Below are 23,196 nucleotides of genomic sequence, written 5' to 3'. Positions count from 1 at the left end.
GCAATACCACCTCCCCCCCCCCCCCCGTAGCTAGAACCAAGCACAGCATCCAAGATGCTGAAGATGGGAAAGCCTATATATCCCTCTATCTATGTGCAGTTGTCTGTTTTGTCAGTCTGTCTTGTCGGGCCTGTGGCGCAGCTGGCTGGGAGTCAGCTGCATTAAGATCACTACTGACCGAAAGGTCATGAGTTCAAAGTCAGCCTGGGTTGGAATGAGCTTCCGACCAATTTGTGTAGCTTGTTGTCGACCTTTGCAGCCCAAAAGACAGTTGCATCTGTCAAGTAGAAATTTAGGTACCACTTATGTAGGGACGCTAATTTAACTAATTTACGAGGCCATAAAAATCTCCAAGCAAGTATGCAAGGAATGAGGAAGTACTTCATTGGTGTTGCAGATGGACAGTGAAGCAACAGTTCGCTGGTGGCCAGAAAAAGTTGGAATGTCAAATAGCCTCTGACTGTTTGTCTATATATGTTATGTGTCTATGGCACTGAATGTTTGCCATATATATGTACATTGTAATCCGCTCAGAGTTCCCTGCGGGGTGAGAAGGGCGGAATACAAAATACTGTAAATAAATAAATAATAAATATAACAGTATTGAATGTTTGCCGTATGTGTGTTCTGTGATCCTCTCTGGGTCCCCTTCAGGGTGAGAAAGGTGAAATATAAATAATGTAAATAAGTAGATAGATTTATCAACCTTGGTTCCCCCTTCCAGAATGACAAAATCTTTATCTTTAAAAGCAGATAATGGGGAATTCCCATCACATGTTTTTACATGTCCCTAAGCAGGGGATTAAAAAAGAAGTCAATTGCCAGTCAAATTAGGAAGCATAGGGAGGAAAACAGACTTTGGAAATGGTGAAATACCTGGAACCCATGGTTCGAGCTACCCCATGGTTTGAGCTAACATCATTTCTTGGATGTGTAGAAATGCTGATTTTATTGCATGTGATTGGTCGTGTCAGGAGTGACTTGAGAAACTGCAAGTTGTTTCTGGTGTGAGAGAATTGGTCATCTGCAAGGACGTTGCCCAGGGGACGCCCGGATGAATTGATGCTTTTATCATCCTTGTGGGAGGCTTCTCTCATGTCCCCCACATGAGGAGCTGGAGCTGATAGAGGGAGCTCATCCGCCTCTCCCCGGATTCGAACCTGTGACCTGTCGATCTTCAGTCCTGCCGGCACAGGGGTTTAACCCATTGCATGTGAAGTCCCATGAATTTCCCTGATCTAGACATTATACTTCTGTTGATAGAGGCTAGAATTCTGAAAAAAATAAGCAACCACCGCTCACCAATTTCCAACATCCTTTGATTGTGAATGGAGCCAAGGACGGTTTACCTATCCCTGTATAGGAAAAACCTCACTGCAATTAAATATCTCTGTCCAATCTGATGAGGTTTTGATTCCAAGAAAACTATGTTTTGATAACCAGATTTAGTACTTGCATAGATCAATATTATCAGAGAAGCCACATGAACAATCTGTATCATCTTCATACCACTCTTTCAAGATTTATGGCTAGGGTCACAGTTTATGCATCTTTATGTATATTATTACACTCTGACCTACTTCCGCAACTATGTAAATGGGCTTAAAGACCCTTTTATATCCCTTCATAAGTGGGTCCAAAGAGATGGGGTGATGACTTTGAAAGCTCCAGCTAAAATAAATCAGTTGGTCTCTACGGTGTGGCTAGATTAGTCCCTGCACCAATTTTTTTCCCCCTTTCTATTCAATCACATTTCCTGTGTGTGTGCACGGGGGTGCCATGCATTTCTATATAAATGAACAGATTGATTTAGGAAGGGGAAGCAAATACTGAGCAGCAAATGGACTTGAAACAAGCTCCACAGATCAAACTGACATCTGAAAAGATACATCCGGAGAAATAAGGCAAAATGATAGCACAGTAATGAGGCATTCTGCCTATCTATCTAGAGACATTACTTCTGAGAAACAAAGAGTATTTGAAAAGCAATGGGTGGCAATGGAAGCCTAGGGTGTCCATTAGTTATTTTTTCAATTATTTAAACTCATTAAATATGTCTTCCCCCGCACCTCCCAAGATACTCATATATAACAGATTCAGGAAAACTGAGACTTTTCCTCCAAGATCCAACAAAGCAGCTGTCAATCTGAATTACATAGCAATTTTTTGGGGAAAGGCAAAAAAAGAAGAAGCTGGTAATGAAAAAGCTTGCTTGGAGCGATGGAAGCTTAGCCTATTTCAATTTCATCCCACAACCGACAGATACAGACAAACAGAGATGAAGCCCTGCTCAGAGTCCCTGTGTCCATCCTCTGTTAGAGAAGCAATTCCAAGAGGGAAATATAACAAACCCTGGTTAATGATAATCCTATTATTATCGAATTCAAAGAGTGCTAACTTTAATTCAGACTGTTGTTTCCAAAGACAAGAAGCAAGGTGTTGTTTCCCATTATTCCTTAAAAGAATGACTATGAAAGATTGTATTTTAACTTGTGGATTTTAACCTGCTTTTCGTCAGTAAATTTTAAGATGCATTTTACCTGTATTTATTTCTTATATGTATTTTAATAGTGCTTGATTCTATTTTGCAGTTTCAACTATGTTGTAACTTGTACCCTGTCTCAAACCACAAGGAAAGGCAGGTAATAAATTAATTATATCACCACCACCACCACCACCATCATCATCATCATCGGTCACTCCTTCCCACCTATTACTAAGGAGTCCAGACCTTGAACCAATGCTTGGCAGCTGTGTCAGACTGGATGAGAGCTAACAAATTTAAACTGAATCCAGACAAGACAGAGGTTCTACTGGTCAGTCGAAAGACTGAACAAGGTATAGGGTTACAGCCTGTGTTGGATGGGGTTACACTCCCCCTGAAGGCACAGGTTCGCAGCTTGGGAGTGATCTGGATTCATCACTGAACCTGAAACCCCAGGTCCCAGTGGTGGCCAGGGGAGCTTTTGCTTCCCTACCTTAGGGAAGTCTGATCTGGCCATGGTGGTCCATGCTTTTGTTACATCCTGAATAGATTACTATAATGTGCTTTACATGGGGTTGCCTTTGAAGACTCTTTGAAAACTCCAACTAGTCTGATGGGTGGCAGCCAGATTACTCATTGGAGTGACATACAGGGAGCATGCTACCCCCGTTGTGTCAGCTCCACTGGCTGCCAGTACAGTTCTGAGCACAATTCAAAGTGCTGGTCTTGATCTATAAAGCCCTATACAGTTCCGGCCCAGCCTACTTGTCTGAACATATCTTCCTCTACGTCTCACCTCAGAGTTTAAGATCATCCAGGGAGGCCCTGCTCTTGATCCCACCTCTGTCACAAATGCGCTTGGCGGGGACGAGAGACAGGCCTTCTCGGCAGTGCCCCCCCCCCCACACCTCTGGAACATGCTCCCCAGTTAAATTAGGTCAACCACATCCCTCCTTTCCTTCAGGAAGAAGCTCAAAACATGGTTTTGGGTCCAGGCATTCGGGTAGCAGGCTGACAACAATTCACAATGTTTTGGTGAAGAGACTATGGACTGGTTTTGGACTGGGTCGTTGGTCACTGAATAGGATTTAGATATAGCTATTTAGTAAATAATACTGTTTTAAATGGATTTTAACCTAATGTTTTTACCTATTATGTAATTGCTGTGTTTTACTGTGTTTTGTGTGTTTGGGCATCAAATTGTTGCCGGCTGTAAGCCGCCCTGAGTCCCCCTTCGGGGGTTGAGAAGGGCAAGGTACAAATGTTTGAATGAAATAAATCATTGTCATCGTCATCATGCTGCTTCCCTGATTTTATTATTTGAATATATTTGAATATATTCCTTATGTGTTAAGAGTGATGTATATAGTATAAGATATTTGCATATTTGGAAGGATATTATCGATTAGTTAGGGTGCATGTACACTGTAGAATTAATGCAGTTTGACTCTACTTTTCCTGCTGTGGCTCAATGCTCGGAGTTGTAGTTTGGTGAGGTACCAGCACTCTTGAGCAGAAAGGCTCAACATATAGCTCCCATAATCACATAGCACTGAGTCATGGCAGTTGATACCATTATGAATTGCATTAATTCTACAATGTAAATCTCTGTGCTCTGTAATTCCTGACCACTGAAGAAGCTGGCTAGGGCTTCTGGGAGTTGGAGACACAAACTGTTGGAGTGCCAGAGTTTGAAGATGCCTGGTGTAGATGAACCATTAGTTTGTATACTTCACCAAGACATCTCACCCTCAAATTGGGCAGAAACATCATTCATCCATGCTTTGATCACTAGGAGAACTACCCCCTTGCAGCTGATGCCCAATAAAGAGGTGGTGGGAGAGGGGGTATGAGTGTGGAAATAGTGGCACAACTGTGTCTGTGTAGACACTAGGGTTGTGCAATTTGGCCGGACAGCAATCCATTTTAGTATCCAAATTTTGGTGGGTTCCTGAATCCATTTTTGGAACTCTCCCAAAAATCAGCTAATGAAAAAATCATTTTTGGCTTAGCAGCTGAAATATCTGGCCCATTGGTGGCAACGGGGAATATACAAGGCTCCCCTTTCCAGCATTGGATGTAAAAAAACACCCTTCCTGGGATCCTTTCCCATCTGTCTTTCAAGGAGACCTGGGTTTAAGGCAAGGTCTTAAGAAAACACTCTTTCTGGGATCCTTTCCCTTATAGTGGCTGTCTCCCACCCTCCACATGTAGCCAAAGGAAACCAAAAGCAGCCATTTTTTTGGCAGCCACTGTTCTGTCGCAGTCGGAAAAAAATGGTGGCAGAGCCCATGCTGTTATAAGCATCTGATCAGCTGATCCAACTGAAGACCGTTTTTGATAAATGATCCATCCATAACCCTAGTAGTAACTATTATAACACCTTATCCAAACTATATTATCAGGCATTGGCTGTCCATTCTGCTGGGAATCAAAGCATGGCTAAATTATGTTTTTGCTATGTTTTGTCATTGAGTGGGCTAAGGCACGTTACTTAGTTAAATATGCTTAAGTATACTTTAAAGTAGTGATTCTCCAACTGTGCTCCATGGAGCCCTTAGGCTTGTGCCTAAGTCATATACAGTGGGCCCTTGCTAACTGCTGAGGTTTTGTTTGAGGACCATCCTTATATAAAAATTCACACATGTTCAAGTCTAATTATATACAATGGAGTTGAAAAAAGGTGTCCCTTTTATAAAATGGTGAACAACTCAAACAAGTGCTGGAGGGAGCCTGAGTATCTGTGAAATGGTAGGAGGATATAGAAAAGTATGCCTACACATTAGCATTGTGCATGGTGCATGACATAATCAAGGTTCATTTTTTGGCATTTTAAACCCAAATATTATCATGTCTGTCTGAGTCCATGCAACTATACACAGTCAGCTTTCCCTATAAAAACCTATACAGTTCACATGCTAGAGATTTCTCTTGAATTTATCAAGCCTAAATTTTTAGTAAACCAGGCTGACTCATCCTTTTTGGAGAGAAACACAGATTAGAACAGAAGTTATGCTTCAGTATTTGTACTTCTGTGAATTATGTAATACTGTTCTTGGCTCAAAAATACCCACTAAAAGCATTTTGGACTGCAAAGGTCCCACAGCTTTAATGACTACCAATCATGGACAAAATGTGACTGCGAGTTGCATTCCAAAACAAGTATCTTTTTTTCCAAAAGATAAAATGCATATCAATTAAAAATATCTGTTATGGCAAAATGTGTACAAAATCTGTATTCCTTGGGGAACATCATTAAAAAGAGAATGAGTTTGTTTGTGTGTGTTGAAGGAATTAGAAGTGAATGCAGAAGTCAGCAGAAGAAACATGAATGGAAAAACCAGCAATAGCAATAGAACAAGACTTACACAGCTCTTGCTCCAAGCTAGTAGCTGTGCAGGAAGTCATATATGCAGTAAAATTCGACCCGAGTGAATAGATGCAATGCATAGGAAAACAGAAAAATAGTTAAGAAGATTTCGAGAGGAAGAGAATGTTAACTTTTGAAATTAACATCCAAAGTAGTGGAAGTTGTGGGGAAACTGTTTTCTGAGATATAACATCTTCGTCTAGAGATTCCATACAATGCAGGTTTGACTGGCCACCACATTTTGAAGCTCACTCCAAACTGCATTAAATGGTCAGTGGCGATGGGGCTTAAATAGTGCAGTTCAAACTGCAATGTTTGTAGTGTAGTTTGAAGAACTAACTCCAAGGCTACAGAATGAAAGCAACTCCATCAGAAGTATCAGGAGTACTCCACAACCTCACCTTTCACCTGTGACATAGCCTCCCCATCCCCATGGAAAATCCTGAAGGGATGTTCAGGGAAGAATTGGCTGTGAATGTGTCCAGAGGAGAGCGACTAAAATGATAAAGGGTCTGGAGAACAAGCCCTATGAGGAGCAGCTTAAGAAGCTGGGCATGTATAGCCTGAAGAAAAGAAGGCTGAGAGGAGATATGATAGCCATGTATAAATATGTGAGAGGAAGCCACAGGGAGGAGGGAGCAAGCTTGTTTTCTGCTTCCCTGGAGACTAGGATGCGGAACAATGGCTTCAAACTACAAGAAAGGAGATTCCATCTGAACATGAGGAAGAACTTCCTGACTGTGAGAGCCGTTCAGCAGTGGAACTCTCTGCCCCGGAGTGTGGTGGAGGCTCCTTCTTTGGAAGCTTTTAAATAGAGGCTGGATGGCCATCTGTCAGGGGTGATTTGAATGCAATATTCCTGCTCCTTGGCAGAATGGGGTTGGACTGGATGGCCCATGAGGTCTCTTCTAACTCTTTGATTCTATGATTCTATAATAAAGAAGGAAGAGAACTTGAGGGAAAATAAATGAGACTACTACTCCCGAAATCCTCAGGCAACAAAGCAACATCTATGTTTTGGAAGGGAACATGACAAATAGGCTCCACCATTCCGTGTGGCATCTTACTCTTATTTGCACCATTACCTTTTGCTCTAATAAAGCAGAGATGGATCATTTGTGGCCTTCAGATGCTGAAGGACTATAGCTTCCATCTGACCTAGCCAGTATAAGAGATGCCATGCACTCAGCAACATTTCAAAGGCCACAAAAGGCCAACCTCTGCTGTCAAGTCGACCTTCTATTTTAGAACAAAGACAGAGCTTTTTCATGAAGTGTATACAGAGAAGACTTACTGCTGCTGACCCACTCCGTGGCCCTCGCGTCCTTGTTAGCTTCCCCAGCATGACAAAGCCAGCTGTTGAGATGGTTTCAGAAGTTCCAAGTGGCTTCTCAGCTGTTTTCCTGCAGTCAATATAGAGCTTGACCTTGGAATGGTTCACCGAAACATGCACCTGCTCAAGAGACAAAAATAGTTACATCGCACCTCACCTTGATAGCAGAGCATTCCATGCAATGTTATGTAATCAAAGACTTCTGGACCCAGTCAAAACAGTATACTCAGATTTGTTTGTAATATTGAGCTATACCAGCAAGTCAAAAGTTATAGCATATCAGCCTTGGATAGAGAAGATGTAGGCTTTCATTTCCATAACCAGATAACTGATATGGAGAACCCAAGTTTAACTATCCTCCTGAAAAGTTGTGATTGACGCACACACACATCACAAATTCATTGTCTGAACTGAGCTACAGCCTGACCAATTTCATATGGGATTTTTGCCTGATGAAATCCATCACAGCATCCACAAGTACAAGATTTTATCTGTTCCAGAGAAGAGGCAATTTCTTTGTTTTACAGGACTTCTTCATCTCAAAGAAATGTGAAGATCCACTACCCTCAAAATTTATGTTAACATTTGCATATGTACTGGTGGAACATATTGCGTTATTTTTGAAAGTGATGGATTATGGTGAAATGGGTGCATATGAAAAATGTGGGAGAAGAAACTCATTTTTGTATATACAAGAGCATATCAGTGACTCTGCATTAGCATGCCTTGTCAAAGAAAAGTGCATTGCTTTGTGTATTGTGTTGTTGAAGGCTTTGTGTATTATTTTCCACCCAAAATCCTCTATTGTGTATGGGAGGAAGAGAGGAAAGGTTGCTCTATGAAGGAGTGGATAACAGTCCAAGGACCTGACAACACCCACGAGGCCGGATGGATTGTTTTGTGCTTCCTACATCTCTACTGGGGGGTTTAAGGCAGATAGAAGACGAAACAGAGGCTTATTCAACAGAACTCTAGAAAATCTATTTTATTTCAACGACAAGTTAGTGGATTTTTTTTCAATAGAAGCTTTTTAAGGAAAAGTATCCAACCACATTTTGAACCAACAAAAGTGTCGATTATAATGGCATTTCTGCAAGACCTTTTCTTTTTCTAATAATAATAATAATAATAATAATAATCTTTATTTATACCCCGCCACCATCTCCCCGATGGGGACTCGGAGCGGCTTACCTGAGGCCAAGCCCAAACAACAAATTACAATAAAATAAAACCGAAAACTCAAACAATAAACAACAACATAATCGTATCATCTGTCTGGGTTAACTGAAAGAAACAGAGACCCTGGTGGTGCAATGGGTTAAACTCTTGTGTTGACAGGACTAATGACCAAAATGTCTGCAGTTCAGTTCAAGGAAGCAGAGTGAGCTCTTGTCTGTCAGCTCCAGCTTCTCGTGTGGGGACATGAGAGAAGCCTCCCACAGGATGGTAAAATATCAGGGCGTCCTTGCAGACAGCCAGTTCTCTGATACAAGAAGTTACTTGCACCAGAAGCTACTTGCAGTTTCTCAAATTGCTCCTGACACAAAAAAATTCTTAAAGAAACAAACCAGGAATTGAGGAAACTATCTTCAGAAGAAGATTCCCATGTAAGTCTGTTTAATCACAGACAAACAAGTTCTTATGGCTTATTATATTTAGATGTTAATGGCAATCAAAACCTAGTGGTCCAAGACATTTTTACAGGTTGAGTGGCAGATGTTAGGAATTCTGCTCTGAAATAACCTTCACAGTAGGGGGGAAAGTGCTTCCAGGCACAAACAGGATTTACTCTGGCTGGATCCCAAGTTCACTTGGGGTTGGCCCTATCATTAGACAGAATAACACTTAATTCCAAAGATGAGAAGAAGCAGCATAATATCTGAGTTCCATGTGAGCTGCCCTATAATCCCTATGGCAGCTTGCTACCTTCTACAAAGGATAGATCATGGCAAGCAATGAAGCAAGATTCAATCACTAATTCAATCAGTTTTAGAATGTGGAAGAGGAAAATGTGGAAAAGGAATCTTGCCTGGGAAGCCACCTCTGTTGTCCACATGCTCTCCTTGCCACCAGAATGGCATGCGTGGCAGACTGGAGAGAAGGAAGGAAGAGTATGAGGGAGTATGGATGGATTTAGGGGTGCCCCATCCTCATGTGCAGTGTTTTAGCAGAAATGTGTTATTAAATATTGTTATTGACTTGTTGAAGAAGAAGGAGAAGGAGAAGGAGAAGGAGAAGAACGAGAAGAACGAGGAGGAGGAGGAGGAGGAGGAGGAGGAAAAGGAGAAGAACGAAAAGAAGGAGAAGAAGAAGGAGGAGAAGGAGAAGGCGCCTCTGGCACAAGCCAGTAAAGGTGATCCCAGTAGTGATCAGCACACTGGGTGCAGTGCCTAAAGACCTTGGCCTGCACTTAAACACAATTGGTGCTGGTAAAACTACCATCTGTCAGCTGCAAAAGGCCACCCTACTCAAATCTGCACACATTATTCGCCAAAACATCACACAGTCCTAGACACTTGGGAAGTGTCCGACATGTGTTCCAATACAACAGCCAACAGTGATACTAATCTTGTTGTGTTTCAAATAATGATGATGATGATGGTGTATTTATAACCCTGAAGGGACCCAGGCCAATGAGAGGGGGATAACTCCACAAGTTAATATACCGGATGACACCAACTCTAGAGTTTAACCTTGTGAGGTTGGGTTAAAGATGTGAAAGGATCTTTTTAAATCATACTGATTATATTTTGTCAATACTTTCTTTCTCAAATAGGCCCTTTAAGGTACATACAAGCTAAAGGCACACCGATTCTTACAATTTTTGGTGAAATAGACAAATGCTACTGTGTTTTCCTTTAGAACTACTGAGCCTAGCAATATTTCTTTTCACTCCTAGGTTTGGTGAAAAGGGATTTCTGGTGATCCAGGAAACAAGTTGTAAAAGGTGAGATTGATAATGATCAAGGGAACATTTTGCAAAAGCAGACAGGTAAAGGAATGGCCCAAAGCAGAAGAAGGAGCTGGATGCATTGACGGAACGAGATTGCTTGATTCAAGTAGAGAGAGAAACAGATTGGAAAAAAGACAGAACAAAGTAATATACATCTGTCTTTAAAGAAGGCAGAGGCATTCGAAACAGTAAAACCAGAATGAGTGGACTTCAATCCATCATTAAATAATTCACCATTGAGGTCCTCTTACGCAAACGGTTCTGGTATGCTGAGTCCTGTCTCTTTGAACTATACCATTGGGGAAATTTGGAGCCAAGTGAGGATAGTCCCATCTAACACCATTAATGTACAAAAGCAGAGAGGTAACAGGAAGGAATAAATGGCAGACCTTTCTCCAAGAGTCAATCATATAAGCAGAGTTTAAAAGACGAATAGAAGATCAAATGTTGGCATTATTAGGCCTTTCATAGAAATTTCAAAAGCCAAAGGTTTCCTTGTTGTGAGATCAATGGAAAGAGGGCACTTCAGGTGCATAATAGTACTAATAGCCATGGCATTTTTTTATTTATTTAAGGGGAAGCTTTCAAGGCAGCTTGCAGCCACATTTCAAAATTCAACATCCAGCACTAACCCTGAAAGAATGAAATACTGAACACTGTAAACATGTTTCATTATGCTTTTGTTTTGTTTTGTTTTGTTTTTTTAAAAAAACAAATAAACAAATCTGCCCTGACTTTTATATCTTGGCTATTTTAATGCATTGTTTTTGGATTATATTGGTTTCATGAATCTCCTTGTGGAGAGAAAAAGCTGGATATAAATAAACATCATCATAATAATGCATTTTTATTTTATTACTTTTATGCTGGTCATAGCCTTGGACTTGGTAGATTCACTCCATTGCTATAGCTTAAGAATAAACTATAAAACAACTTTAATTTAAAAAAGAGAGAGTGCAGAGAGTGGGGAAAGCAGGAATCAATCAAGAAAACATTCAGAATAAGATTATATATTAACTTTTACTTTAGAAAGGAGTAAAAGATAATATATAAACTTGTTTACTTCTTTTAGTCCAGAAAGCATGGCTGGTGGAAACAAGAGAGAGGGCCTTCTCCGTGATCTCCCCCCACCTCTGGAACTTCCTCCCTAAAGAAATAAAGCTGGCCCCCTCCCTTCTCTCCTTAAAAAAAATAACTCTGAAAAGGAGAGGAGGAGGAGGGTTAGATGATGAGAGACCACTACTAGATCTCTGACTGAAAACTATTATTGCATTCAGGCTTTGTCAGAACATATTACCCAGTTAGCATCACTGACCACACAAATTAACTCACATATCTTAGTGAACCTTCATTGGTTTCTGTAAATTAACGTGGTTGTTTTATCTTTATGTTTTATGTTAGATATAATTTTTGGATAGGTTACATTTATTTAATCTATAGATGTCATGTTATAAAATGTCTTCATATGTGGGGTTATACTGGGCTATTATGTTTGTCTTTGTTGTTGTACAGAGGCATCAAATGTTTCCCTTTTTTTGTTAGCTGGAGTCTGCCCTGAGTCCCCTTGAGGAGATAGGGCAAACTATAAGTAAAGTAGTAGTAGTATTAGTAGTTGCTGTTATTTGTGACAATTTGTATTGAGTCCCCCTTCGGGGGTAGAGAAAGGCGGGGTACAAATATTTGAAATAATTTGTTTCAGCATATGTGTCAGCATAACTCCAAATTTAGAAAAGTTACTTTGTGGAATATCACCTGGCCATGCTGATGGGGAATTCTGTTACTTATAGCATAAGCACTGAATTTTTGCCAACACTGTGAACTGCCCTGAGTCCCCTTCAGGGTTGTGAAGGGCAGTATATAAATACCGCAAATAAATAATACATAATATTCCCAAAAAATAACCTTTCCAAGATCTGCCATTGCCATGTATCTGGGTTATTATTTATCCAGATACATGAAATCCAATTAAATGGCTTCACTCCCACCTTATGTTTCGCAAAATGGTTGATACAGTTTACCTAACTCAGCTGGCAATCTCAAAGTTCATGAATGAAGGAAGGATATTTATTTCATATAAATTAAACTGCCTCATGCATGTACGATGAACGGAGCACGTACTACACTTGCAACAAGTCCCAGACTCACTGTGATCCCTCTGATTTAAAAATAACTTAAATAACAGAGCTGAGAAAGATCTTGGCGTCAAATCTTGCAAAGCTTCTGGCATTTGATGGAACCATGATCTCATTCAGTGTAAGGAGCTTTATGGGTCCAACTACTTATGTCAGTTTAATTTGTAGATCATTTTTAATACCTTAGTCACTGGATTGTTGTTATTATTTTCTCTTTGGAGACTTCATGTTTCCTTACTGCATGTATTCTTGGATACATTTATGCATACATTTGAATAGATTAGCCCATACAGACAGGAAATGTACTAGCAATTCATCATTATGCTGGAACAACCTCCACTTCCACATACACATACTAAATTAGTTAATGTTTCAACACACGCAAACACTAACAGGTTAGCAAAAATCCTAAAACTTTTCCTAGTAACATCCTCCAGAAAATTCAAACCAAAAGCAAGGTATTTGAATCATCCTGTGTATTTCGATTTCTCCTCTATTTTGTAAGGACCTTGTGAAAACTTCCATAGAATATTTTCTTGACTTCTGGTTGGTCAAAGACGATTTCCTCTACATCCGCTTCATAATCCCGATGAAAGAATATCAAGGTTTTTTTGTTTGCTATGTGAAGAAAAGGGAGAAATAAAAACATTGTTTTAAAGGCAATAATACAGGCATGATGTACCATTGTTTACTAATTGCAGATTCAAGGCTCTATATCCAGAGAGATAACATTGGCTAACACACATTTTGAAGCCTCAAATATTAGATCTGTTTCCGGGTATATTTGATTTGCTGATTTTAAAAATGACACCAGTTTTCCCCTGTCAGTTCTCGTTTTTAAGATACACAACTTACAACATATATTCCTCTTCATGTGCTCATAGCTGGAGTGGAATAGAAAAATAGGTGAAAATAGGAGTACCACTTTACACAATGACCTATTGGAAAAATATTTATGCATGTAGTTATATTGGAGACATATATACCAGAACTTGGGAAAGTGGTGTTGTTTTAGTTAGTGTTGAGACCTGGGAAGCCTCTGAGGATGAGGTCGAGGATTGTTTGTTGGAGCCTGTTACTTCTGTGGGGGAAAGCGAAAGTGTTTTTCAAGATGTTTTGAATAGATATTTTGTTGGGGAAACAGACTGTGTCTCTCATGAAAATCTTCCAGGGACTGACTGTGAAAGGAATGTGGAGGAGACCAGAGGGTTACTGATAACCCAGCATTTATTGCTCAGATGGGAGGGTGCGAAGCAGAGACAGATTTGTTGTTCTCAGAGACTGAAAGACAAACAAAGGGAGCCCAGATATGGGAAAGAATGATGTTTAGGTAAGAGGAGGACTTCTTAAGGAATCTGAGGCTGTGTTCTTTGTGGAGATCAATATCGGAATTTCATGTATCAAGTTGCCTGTCAATGAAACTCCAAGTCAGGAGTTCTGGGTTTTTTTAATTTTTGTTTTCCTGTTTAAGTTTCATGTCTCCTGTTTGGATTACAAATCTTGTTTCAAGCTTTCAAGCCTTTGGGATTATAGTCAAGTGTTCGAGCCTTTGAAATTATAGTAATGTTATGAGTGCCATCACCTTGGGATTCCAGTTTTTTGTTCTCCCTTCTGTGATTTTTGGATTCATGTTCAGATTTGCTCTTTGCCTTTTGCAAAGCTCTTGATATCAAGCTCACAAATTTAAATTGGATATTGCTTTTACTACCTGGCCTTTGATTTTACTTTCTTGCATGCTTAGTTCGCTTATTTTAAATTATTTTGAAGCTGTTGCTTTTAATATACTTTTTCTTAATTTCATTATTATTGTTGAACTGTGTGGTGTCTGGGTGAAAAGGGATCAAACAGGTGGCTGAGCTGCAACACTAAGGCTACCACAGTAGGGATGGTAATTCTTGATTTTCCCATTCCCAATGGGTGTCAGCAATAATCCATCCAATTTAATTGCTGCACTGTCAGAAAGTGTGAGAAATTTCCCTTCCTGGATGACAGGATAAGCATGATAAGTATACCCTCTATTCCATCATCAAAGTCATTTATAAAGATATTGAACAGGGGAACCATAACAGAGCACATGCTTCGCATGAAGAAAGTTCCACTTTTATTTCTATTATTAACATCATCAAGTAGAAGACAATGGGAAATACCTCTTGCTGCTCAAGGTTGGACTTCGGTTATGCACTTTACACTGGGCTTCCTCTGCACCAAGTTCGGAAACTCCAATTAATACAAAACACGGCAACCAGACTAGTTACAGGAACATCTAGGAGGGAGCATATTACCCCTACACTACAGTCACTCCATTGGGTGCCAGTTAGTTTTGGGCAAAGTACAAAGTGTTAGCTTTGACCTTTAAAGTCTTACATGGTTTTGGTCCACATTACTTACAGAATGACTTTCTCCCATACAATCTGCTCCTTTGGACACGGAGGTCCTCTGGGAAATGGTGACTCCAACCATCCAAAACTTGAGTGGCATCTGTCACCCAGAGGACCTTTTCATTGACTGTCCCAAAAGAAGACCTGCCAGAAGAGATCTGACAACTAAATCCACTGTCCGAATTTAAGATGCAACTGAATATCCATCTCTTCCATCAGAGCTAGCCAGTCAATTTTGACTTGTGAATTTAAACCTGCATTTTATTGGTAAATTTAATTGGCATTTTACCTGTGTATATTTGTTATATCTGTTTTATCATGTTGTACCCCATCTTGAGCCACAAGGAGAGGCAGGTAATACTGTTATGCTGCTGCTGCTGCTGCTGATGATGATGATGATGATTATGATGATTATGATTATGATTATTATTATTATGGAAACAACTGAATGGCCATCTGGTTCTTCCAGTGCAGGAATCCACTGCTAAAACACTCAGAGAGCTATACATCCAAATTCTCTCTGAACACCCCCAAAGAAGGAGAGTTCACCTCCTTCTGAAACAGTCAATGTCACTATTGTCTGCCATGTGACTTGAACAGCCATGGATTATGGTATCCTGGAACCAAGCCCCAGAGAATGCCAAAGACCCACTCTACATATCCATACACCAGTGTGTGTATATATACTCTCTCACACACACCAACAACAACCTGTGACTAAATTCCATGAGAAGAAGACTGGAAAACATGTTGCCCTCCAAATGTTGACAGGCTAGTTCTTCTCAGCCTCTTCCAACCTAATCAACTTTTTCCAACAGCCATGAACATCTGGTTGGAGGGAGAGAGATGACTGGAGTAATCAAATTCTAAAAGTCCGCAAGGTTATCATGTCCAGCTTCTATAAAGAAAATATTGGTCTACTGGCAAAGAAAAGAAACCAAATTTGATGCCAGGTCAAATGGAAGTCATCACAAAGGCCTTTTTCCTTGGGGACAATCACTGTATGTTCTTTGAACCTACTTACGGTCAAGGATGATGCCAAGGAGAGGCTGGAAATCCTCATCTGTTATCTGCCACACAGCAAAGGTTTCCCTGGGGCTTTCTGGCAGGAGGCGGAGGAGGAAAGTGATGGTATATTCAGCAGGAAATCCAAAGTGAAATACTTCACTGGGAAAATAAATTAGAAACAAAGGCCCCTAATTAAAAAGGATTCAAATGAATTTTGTAGGAAAATTGAAGCTGCTTTATACCAACTTTGTACTTGGAAAGCAATGTTAAAAGTCATTAGTTCCATGTTTTAAAGTAGTTCAGTTCTGAATGCAGCTTAATTATAATCATAACTTTCAAAGTTACGATACAGCAGGTGTGGCTTTGATCTTTTTAATGCATCTGATGGACCCCTCCAGAGTTTCCGAACTGTCCCCCCAGATAAACATTGACAGATCAAGCATAGTATAAGGCAGAACCTGAACCAGGTGATATTCCTTCTACTTCTAGTGAAGCCACATTCAAGTAACCAAAAACAACTTCAAAACCAGAAGTATAACATCCTTCTCATTAAATTACTATTCAAATGCATCTTAGTTAATTCAAAAAAGAAAGAAAGAAAGAAAGAACTGAATGTAAGCAACTAGATTTCCATAACTATTTCCTTCCAAATTCTGATCTGCACTTGCCTTTTCCAATTCAGCATCCTCCAGATCCAACACTCTTAACAACCTTAAACCTTACTTGAAAACTCATGCTGTCTGTGAGTATGTTCAGTAAATATTTTCCACCTGGCATCCAATGTTATTTCAATATCAACCACTGATATGACGACACTGTCTATTTTTTATGACTTACTGTTGTCTCATCAGGATGTGCTAAGCATATTGAAAGGCAGGGACATCAGAGTGATTGATGGGACATAAATCTTTTGATTAATTAATCAATCAGACAATAAGACAGAGTTATGAAAATGAGCAATGACGTGTGTTTAGCTTGGAGAAGAGAAGACTTAGAGGTGATAGGATAGCCCTTTTAAATACTTGGATGGGTATCATTTGGAAGATGAAACAAACTTGTTTTCTGCTACTACAGAGGTCAGAAGATGAACCAAATTAGAAGAAAATCCACCTAAACACTAGGAAGAACTTTTAAATGTAAGCATTGTATGACACAGAAATAGCCTCAGAGGAATAGGTGGAAACTTCTACCTTGGAATTTTTAAAGAGTGGTTCAACAACATTTTCAAGGCATGCTTTAGCTGTGTATGGTTTGGATTTGATGATTTTGTGATCAATTAAAAACATGTCATCAGAATCAGAGATCATTAGGGCTTATTTGTTGAAAGCCATCAGAACCTTGGCCAAATGTTGGTTGTTGTTATATTAGTCTGACTCTTCCAGTTCAGTTACAGCACCATACTCTAAGAGCAATGGTTCTCAACCTTCTTAATGCTGCAACCCCTTAATACAGTTCCTCATGTTGTGGTCACCCCCAACCATAAAATTATTTTCGTTGCTACTTCATAACTGTAATTTTGCCACTGATATGAATCATAATGTAAATATCTGATATGCAGGATGCATTTTCCTTCACTGGACCAAATTTGGCACAAATACCTGATAAGTCCAAATCTGAATACTGGTGGGGCTAGGGGGAATTGATTTTGCCATTTGGGATTTGTAGCTGCTGGGATTTATAGTTCACCTATAATCAAAGAGCATTCTGAACCCCATTAACAACAGAATTGGGCCAAACTTCTCACATAGAACCTCCATGACTTGAAGGAACTTGATGGCATCAGCCTCCCTCTAGCTTCGCCATGCACCTAGCTCTCCACTCCCCACTTGGAGTCTCAGAAATAGTCCTCCCCTTGGCTGAGAGGCTGCGGAGGAGAGCTTTTGGTGGGAGGATTCACCCTCTCTTTCCAAAAAGGAAGAGAAAGACAGGTGGAGAGATCTTCAGCCTTCTCTGCAAAGGGACTCCTAAGACCATCAGGAATATAGGTTTTTTGGTGGTCTTTGGCGACCCCTCTGAAATCCCCTTGCATCCCCCTCCCCAGGGGTCCTGAACCCCAGGTTAAGAAACTCTGGATTAGATCGTTCTTTTAGTCCTTGCCAACTTTAAGGTTCTATGATTTTGTGATCAATTAAAAACATGTTATCAGAATCAGGGATTATTAGTTCTTATTTGTTGAAAGCCATCTGAACCTTGGCAAAATGTTGGTTGTTATTGTTACATTACTTTGACTCTTCCAGTTCAGTTACAGCACCATCTTCTAGAGTTTTCTTGGCAAGATGTATGAGGAAGTTTACCGCTGCCTTCCTCTGAAGCTGAGATTACACGACTTGCCCAAGTTAACCTAGCAGGCTTTTAGGGTCGAACCGCAGTTTCCCAAAGCCCTAGTTGAATACTCAAACTGCATTGACCCGAAATGGTTGACTCTGAGCCCTTAATTTCAAGACAATATGACCAAAGACTTTTTTCATTTGAAGTCTTTTTTCCTTTCCAATGGCTTCATGCCCTTGAAATGGTGAATAATGCACTCTCACACACAGCACGCACGCACACACACACACACCTATATACTGGCTCTAAGAACAACCAATTTGGCTCTCTGTACATTTTGACAAAATATACTCTGTGGAATCTCCCAATTCGATGCTAAGAAGCTTTACTTCTTTAAACAAGATTAAAATTATCCCTATGTTTCAGCAATTAAACTTAAAAAGGAAGTTATAGCTGCCTCTTAATAATCCATTTTGTCTTGATTTGCAAAGCTGTAGTCAATAATAGAATCAGATGGAATACATGCCGGGCCATTATAAACCCCGGATTATGAAGACAAGTGCGGGTAGCTACTCAACAACCAAAGTCATGTTCCAAAGTCATTAACTGAGATCTGTAGAACTTGCATAACACCACAAAACTGGGGCAATCTTAGCATGATATGAATCTCCATGCACGCTTTCAAAAAGCTCCTTCCAGATTTTGTTCATTTTCATGGTTTCCTCCTTTCTGTTGAAATTGTCCGCTTGTTTCTTCTGACATGGTTGTTGTTAGAGTGATACAGCATTTCTGTGTTCTCAAATAATAAGCTAGGTCCAGGTTGGTTCACCAGGTGCTCTGCTACAACTGACTTCTCTGGTTGAAGTAGTCTGCAGTGCCTTTCATGCACTTGGAATCAAGTTACGGTGCTGCATTTGGTGGTCCCTATGCAGATTGTCCACAGCTGCATGGCAAACTCCTGCAGAGGTGAGAGGATCCCTCTTGTCCTTTGCTGAATGTAGCATTTGTTGGATTTTCTTAGTGGGTCTGTAGATAGTTTGTATGTTGTGTTTCTTCATCAGCTTCCCCATCTGGTCAGTGATTCCCTTAATATATGGCAGGAACACTTTTCCTCTGGGTGGATCTTCATCTTGACTCTCGTGGCTTGTTCTTGGTCTTGCAGCTCTTCTGATGTCTGAGGTGGAGTCTCCATTGGCCTGTAGAGCCCAGTTTAGATGGTTCATTTCACCTTGGAGGAGGTGGGGTTCACATATTCTTTTTGCACACTCTGCCAGGGCTTTCATTGTGCTCCTTTTTTGACTTGGATGATAGTTGGAGTTTTTATGTAGCTATCTATCAGTGTGTGTGGGTTTTCTGTAAACTGTGTGACCCAATTGTTGATTGGGTTTGCAGATGACTAGAACATTTAGAAATAGCAGTTTTTCTTCATTTTCTTTTTCCATGGTGAATTGGATGTTTGGGTGGATGCTGCTGATCTGGTCCAGGAACTTGCTTAGTTCTTCTTCTTCTCCATAGCTCCAAATGGTAAAGGTGTCATCAACATATCTGAACCATGTAGTGGGCTTTGTTGTTGTTGTTGTTGTTGTTGTTGTTGTTGTTGCACCCAGAGCTCGCTTTTGAAAGTGTTCCATGTAGAAATTTGCTATTTGGCTACTCCATCTTTCTGTTCATAGAATTCATTGTCCCACTGGAAGTTGCTTGTGATGAGGCAATGGTGAAACAGGACTGTGATGTCTTCTGGGAAATTCTGGTTGATTAGTGTGATGGTGCCTGCTACTGGGACCTTTTTAAATTTATTTTATTTTTTATCGTATCAGGATAAAAAACTGCAAGTCGCTTCTGGTATGAGAGAATTGGCCATCTGCAAGGACGTTGCCCAGGGGACACCTGGATGATTTGATGTTTTTTTATCATCCTTGTGGGAGGCTTCTCTCGTGTCCCCACATGAGGAGCTGGAGCTGATAGAGGGAGCTATCACTGCGCCACCGGGGTTTAACCCACTGCGCCACCTGGGACCTTGGTAAATATAGACACCACATCAAAGCTGATCAGTTTGTCATTGGTGCTAAGCTTGAGGTTGCTGATTTTCTTTCTATGAAGTGGGCTGAGTCCTTGATATAGTGTGTAGCAAGACCAGTATTGGTTTGTAGCTTTGTGGCTAGAACTTTTGCCAAATCTCTTTGCCATTTTTTTGCCAAAATTCAAACCTCAGGTAGAATTTTTTTATAGAATAACGACCAATCTGTTCTGAACAAATCTGTGATAGGTTCACCTTAGGGTTATCATATGTAGGAAATGACTTGTTACACAACATCTGTGAAAATCAAAGTTTTCTCACACCAAAATCCCTATCTGAGAAATGTCTGTGGCAAATTTTAGAGGACTCACATCTATGGACGAGTAAGGAATTTACTACAATGGATTCTGGGAGAATGCAGATTTTGCTGATCCACACCATTCAGGAATTGGCGTGGATAGAAGACATTTTGCATTTGGAAATTTGCATTGTACAGGACTATAGTAAAAAGGTATGTGTATACACACACACACATACATGCACACACACATTTTACCAGGTTTGATTTCTAACTAGGATGCTTCAAGAATTCAGTCTTCATGAATTCTAATATATATGGAAGTGTGCCACCCTCCTGGACAAACACACAGATTGAATTTCACTATTGCCACATTCTGCACCACCTCTGAATGTTGTGACACAGTTCTTGGCAGCTTAAATGTATGAAAATACATTCTAAAGTACATCTTTTAATAGAAAACAGCAGCTGGCTTCCCGTTCAGCACATACAAGATCATAACCTGGACTTATGACCTCATAAGTGTTATGGATTCATTTTAATGGTTGTTAGTGACCAAACGTGGACCCCCAAACTTATGATTTCAGTCTGACATTACCCCGACGGAGGCATTTCTGGGGTGCTGGAGATGGGAGTGCTGAGAATTGCTCCCTCCTGGTTGCAGAGTGCCTTAACCCAGGCCATTGTGATAGGACCTCAAAGGATCTCTCCAGCTTCCTGTTCCCAATGTGCCCATGATTAAGAGAGAGCTGCTGATGTCATTTCCTTGCACCCTGATCCCTAGTACCTTGGAGATGTTTCAGTTGGGATGCTCTCAGGCAAAAACAACAGGTTTTCAGAGGGCGGCATCATCAGATTCAGCTACGATGGTAAAACTTCAATGATACAGAATGTCATCTGTTGTATTAAAATAAACTTTGTGTAAAGAACCATCCTGTCACAAATTCTGCAGATTAAGGTAGAGACAGGCTAGAATGGATATATGATGGAATGAATGTCAAGATAGCATGCATTAAAGCAGTGGTTCTCAACCTTCCTAATACCACGACCCCTTAATACAGTTCCTCATGTTGTGGTGACCTCCCAACCATAATATTATTTTTGTTGCTATTCCATAACTGTAATTTTGCTACTGTTATGAATCGTAATGTAAATATCTGATATGAAGTATTTATTTTCATTCACTGGACCAAATTTGGCAAAAATACACGATACACCCAAATTTGAATACTCGTGGGGTTGGTGGGGGATTGATTTTGCTATTTGGGAGTTGTAGTTGCTGGGATTTATAGTTCACCTACAATCAAATATCATTCTGAACTCCACCAATGATGGAATTGAACCAAATATGGCACACAGAACTCCCGTGACCAACAGAAAATACTGGAAGAATTTGGTGGGCATTGACCTTGAGTTCTGGAATTGTAGTTCACCTACATCCCGAGAGCACAGTGAACTCAAACAATGATGGATCTGGACCAAACTTGGCGCGAAAACTCAATATGCCCAAATGTGAACATTGATGGTGTCTGGGGAAAATAGAACTTGACATTTGGGAGTTGTAGCTGCTGGGATTTATAGTTCACTTATAATTGAAGATCTTTCTGAACCCCACCAACGACAAAATTGGGCCAAACTTCCCACACAGAACCCAAATGACCAACACAAAATACTGTGTTTTCTGATGATCTTTGGCGACCCCTCTGACACACTGTTTCCCCCCCCCCCAGGGTTCTGACCCCCAGGTTGAGAAAGACTGCATTAAAGTTTTGCTAACATATCCACCCTAATTGCCAATCACCATAGACTGCCAAATAGACAAATAAATGCGTCCCAGCAATTACAGAGCCTAGCTGAAATTCCCTTGGCAATGCTAATGATGAATTCATCAGGAAGAAACTTCATCTGATAGAAGCCCCTCACTCCCCCCAAAAAATGATGCAGTCCCAAACAGGGTAGAGCTATGAAACACATAGCTGGCCTAACAAGAAAATACACAATTCTTGAACTCCAGATAACAGATTTGGGTAAATGGTCTAGGCAAGAAAGTGAAGAAAATGGGGCTGGATGATAACAGAACTCACAGACAGTGAAATAAAGAGAGGAAGAACCAAGAACTCTGCTGATACCAAGGTTTTTTTTTTCTGGACAGTACTAGATGCTAAAGATGGCACATTTGTATTTTTAAAAAGAATTATGTTAATTCACATTTCCTGAATTATCATCAGGTTAGAACAGGGTTCTAAATGGGTTCATGCAGTTCTCAGGGCTATTCCAGACAGGCCCTATATCCCAGGATCTGATCTGATTATATGACTGTCAGATAATCTAGGATGAACAAAAAATCTGGGATTAGATTCTGGGATATAGGACCTGTCTGGAAGGGCCCTCAGATCCTTGATATGCATATCTTGGTTCAATAATGCCAGACAAATAATGTATAATTTTAGATCTAAATATATTTTCATGAAAAAAGAAAACTGATGAACTTTATGAAGAGCTTCCTGGTGGTGAGAGAAGTTCAGCAGTTAAATCTGCTGCCTTGGAGCATTGAGGAGTCTCCTTCTCTGGAAATACTTAAGCAGAAGCTGGATGGTCATCTGTTGGAAGTGCTTTGATAGTGTGTTCCTGCATGGCAGGCAATGGACTGGACGCCCCTTGTGGTATCTTTCAATTGTATGATTTCATGGACAGCATTAGTGTCCTTCCCATGTTCTATGAGACTAACCTTGATGATAGCCACAAACCCCACAGCTGCTATTTTGGGATTTCCAAAATCTTCATCATAATTGCAACCATGCAACTCGGCAATTAACATCTCATCTAGCTTGATGACCATGTCAAAGGCAAAGGTCACAAATACCTCCCAGCAATGACTTCTTCTAAAAATGGGGTGTAAGTTTGATTACTCCTTCCAAAGCAAAACGAAGAAAGAGGAGGAGGGAAAAGCATCC

The 23,196-nt window shown here is 40.3% G+C and overlaps 1 protein-coding gene across 1 annotated transcript in view; it reads right to left on the bottom strand.

Moving 5' to 3' along the window:
* COL20A1 (collagen type XX alpha 1 chain) overlaps positions 1-23,196 on the bottom strand; it is a 184,717-nt gene that overhangs the window by 53,864 nt on the left and 107,657 nt on the right. Inside the window, exons 24-26 of the mRNA XM_067468230.1 lie at positions 15,676-15,818; positions 12,782-12,891; positions 7,150-7,308 (exon numbers count right to left, since the gene is read on the bottom strand). Of these exons, the coding sequence (XP_067324331.1) occupies positions 7,150-7,308; positions 12,782-12,891; positions 15,676-15,818 (412 nt within the window). The remainder of the gene's footprint in view (positions 1-7,149; positions 7,309-12,781; positions 12,892-15,675; positions 15,819-23,196) is intronic.

This window comes from Anolis sagrei, chromosome 4 (genome assembly GCF_037176765.1).
Source record: "Anolis sagrei isolate rAnoSag1 chromosome 4, rAnoSag1.mat, whole genome shotgun sequence".
Classification (NCBI taxonomy): Eukaryota; Metazoa; Chordata; class Lepidosauria; order Squamata; family Dactyloidae; genus Anolis; species Anolis sagrei.
The sequence above is the reverse complement of the archived record's forward strand: the minus strand, read 5'-3'. Positions and strand labels throughout refer to the sequence as shown.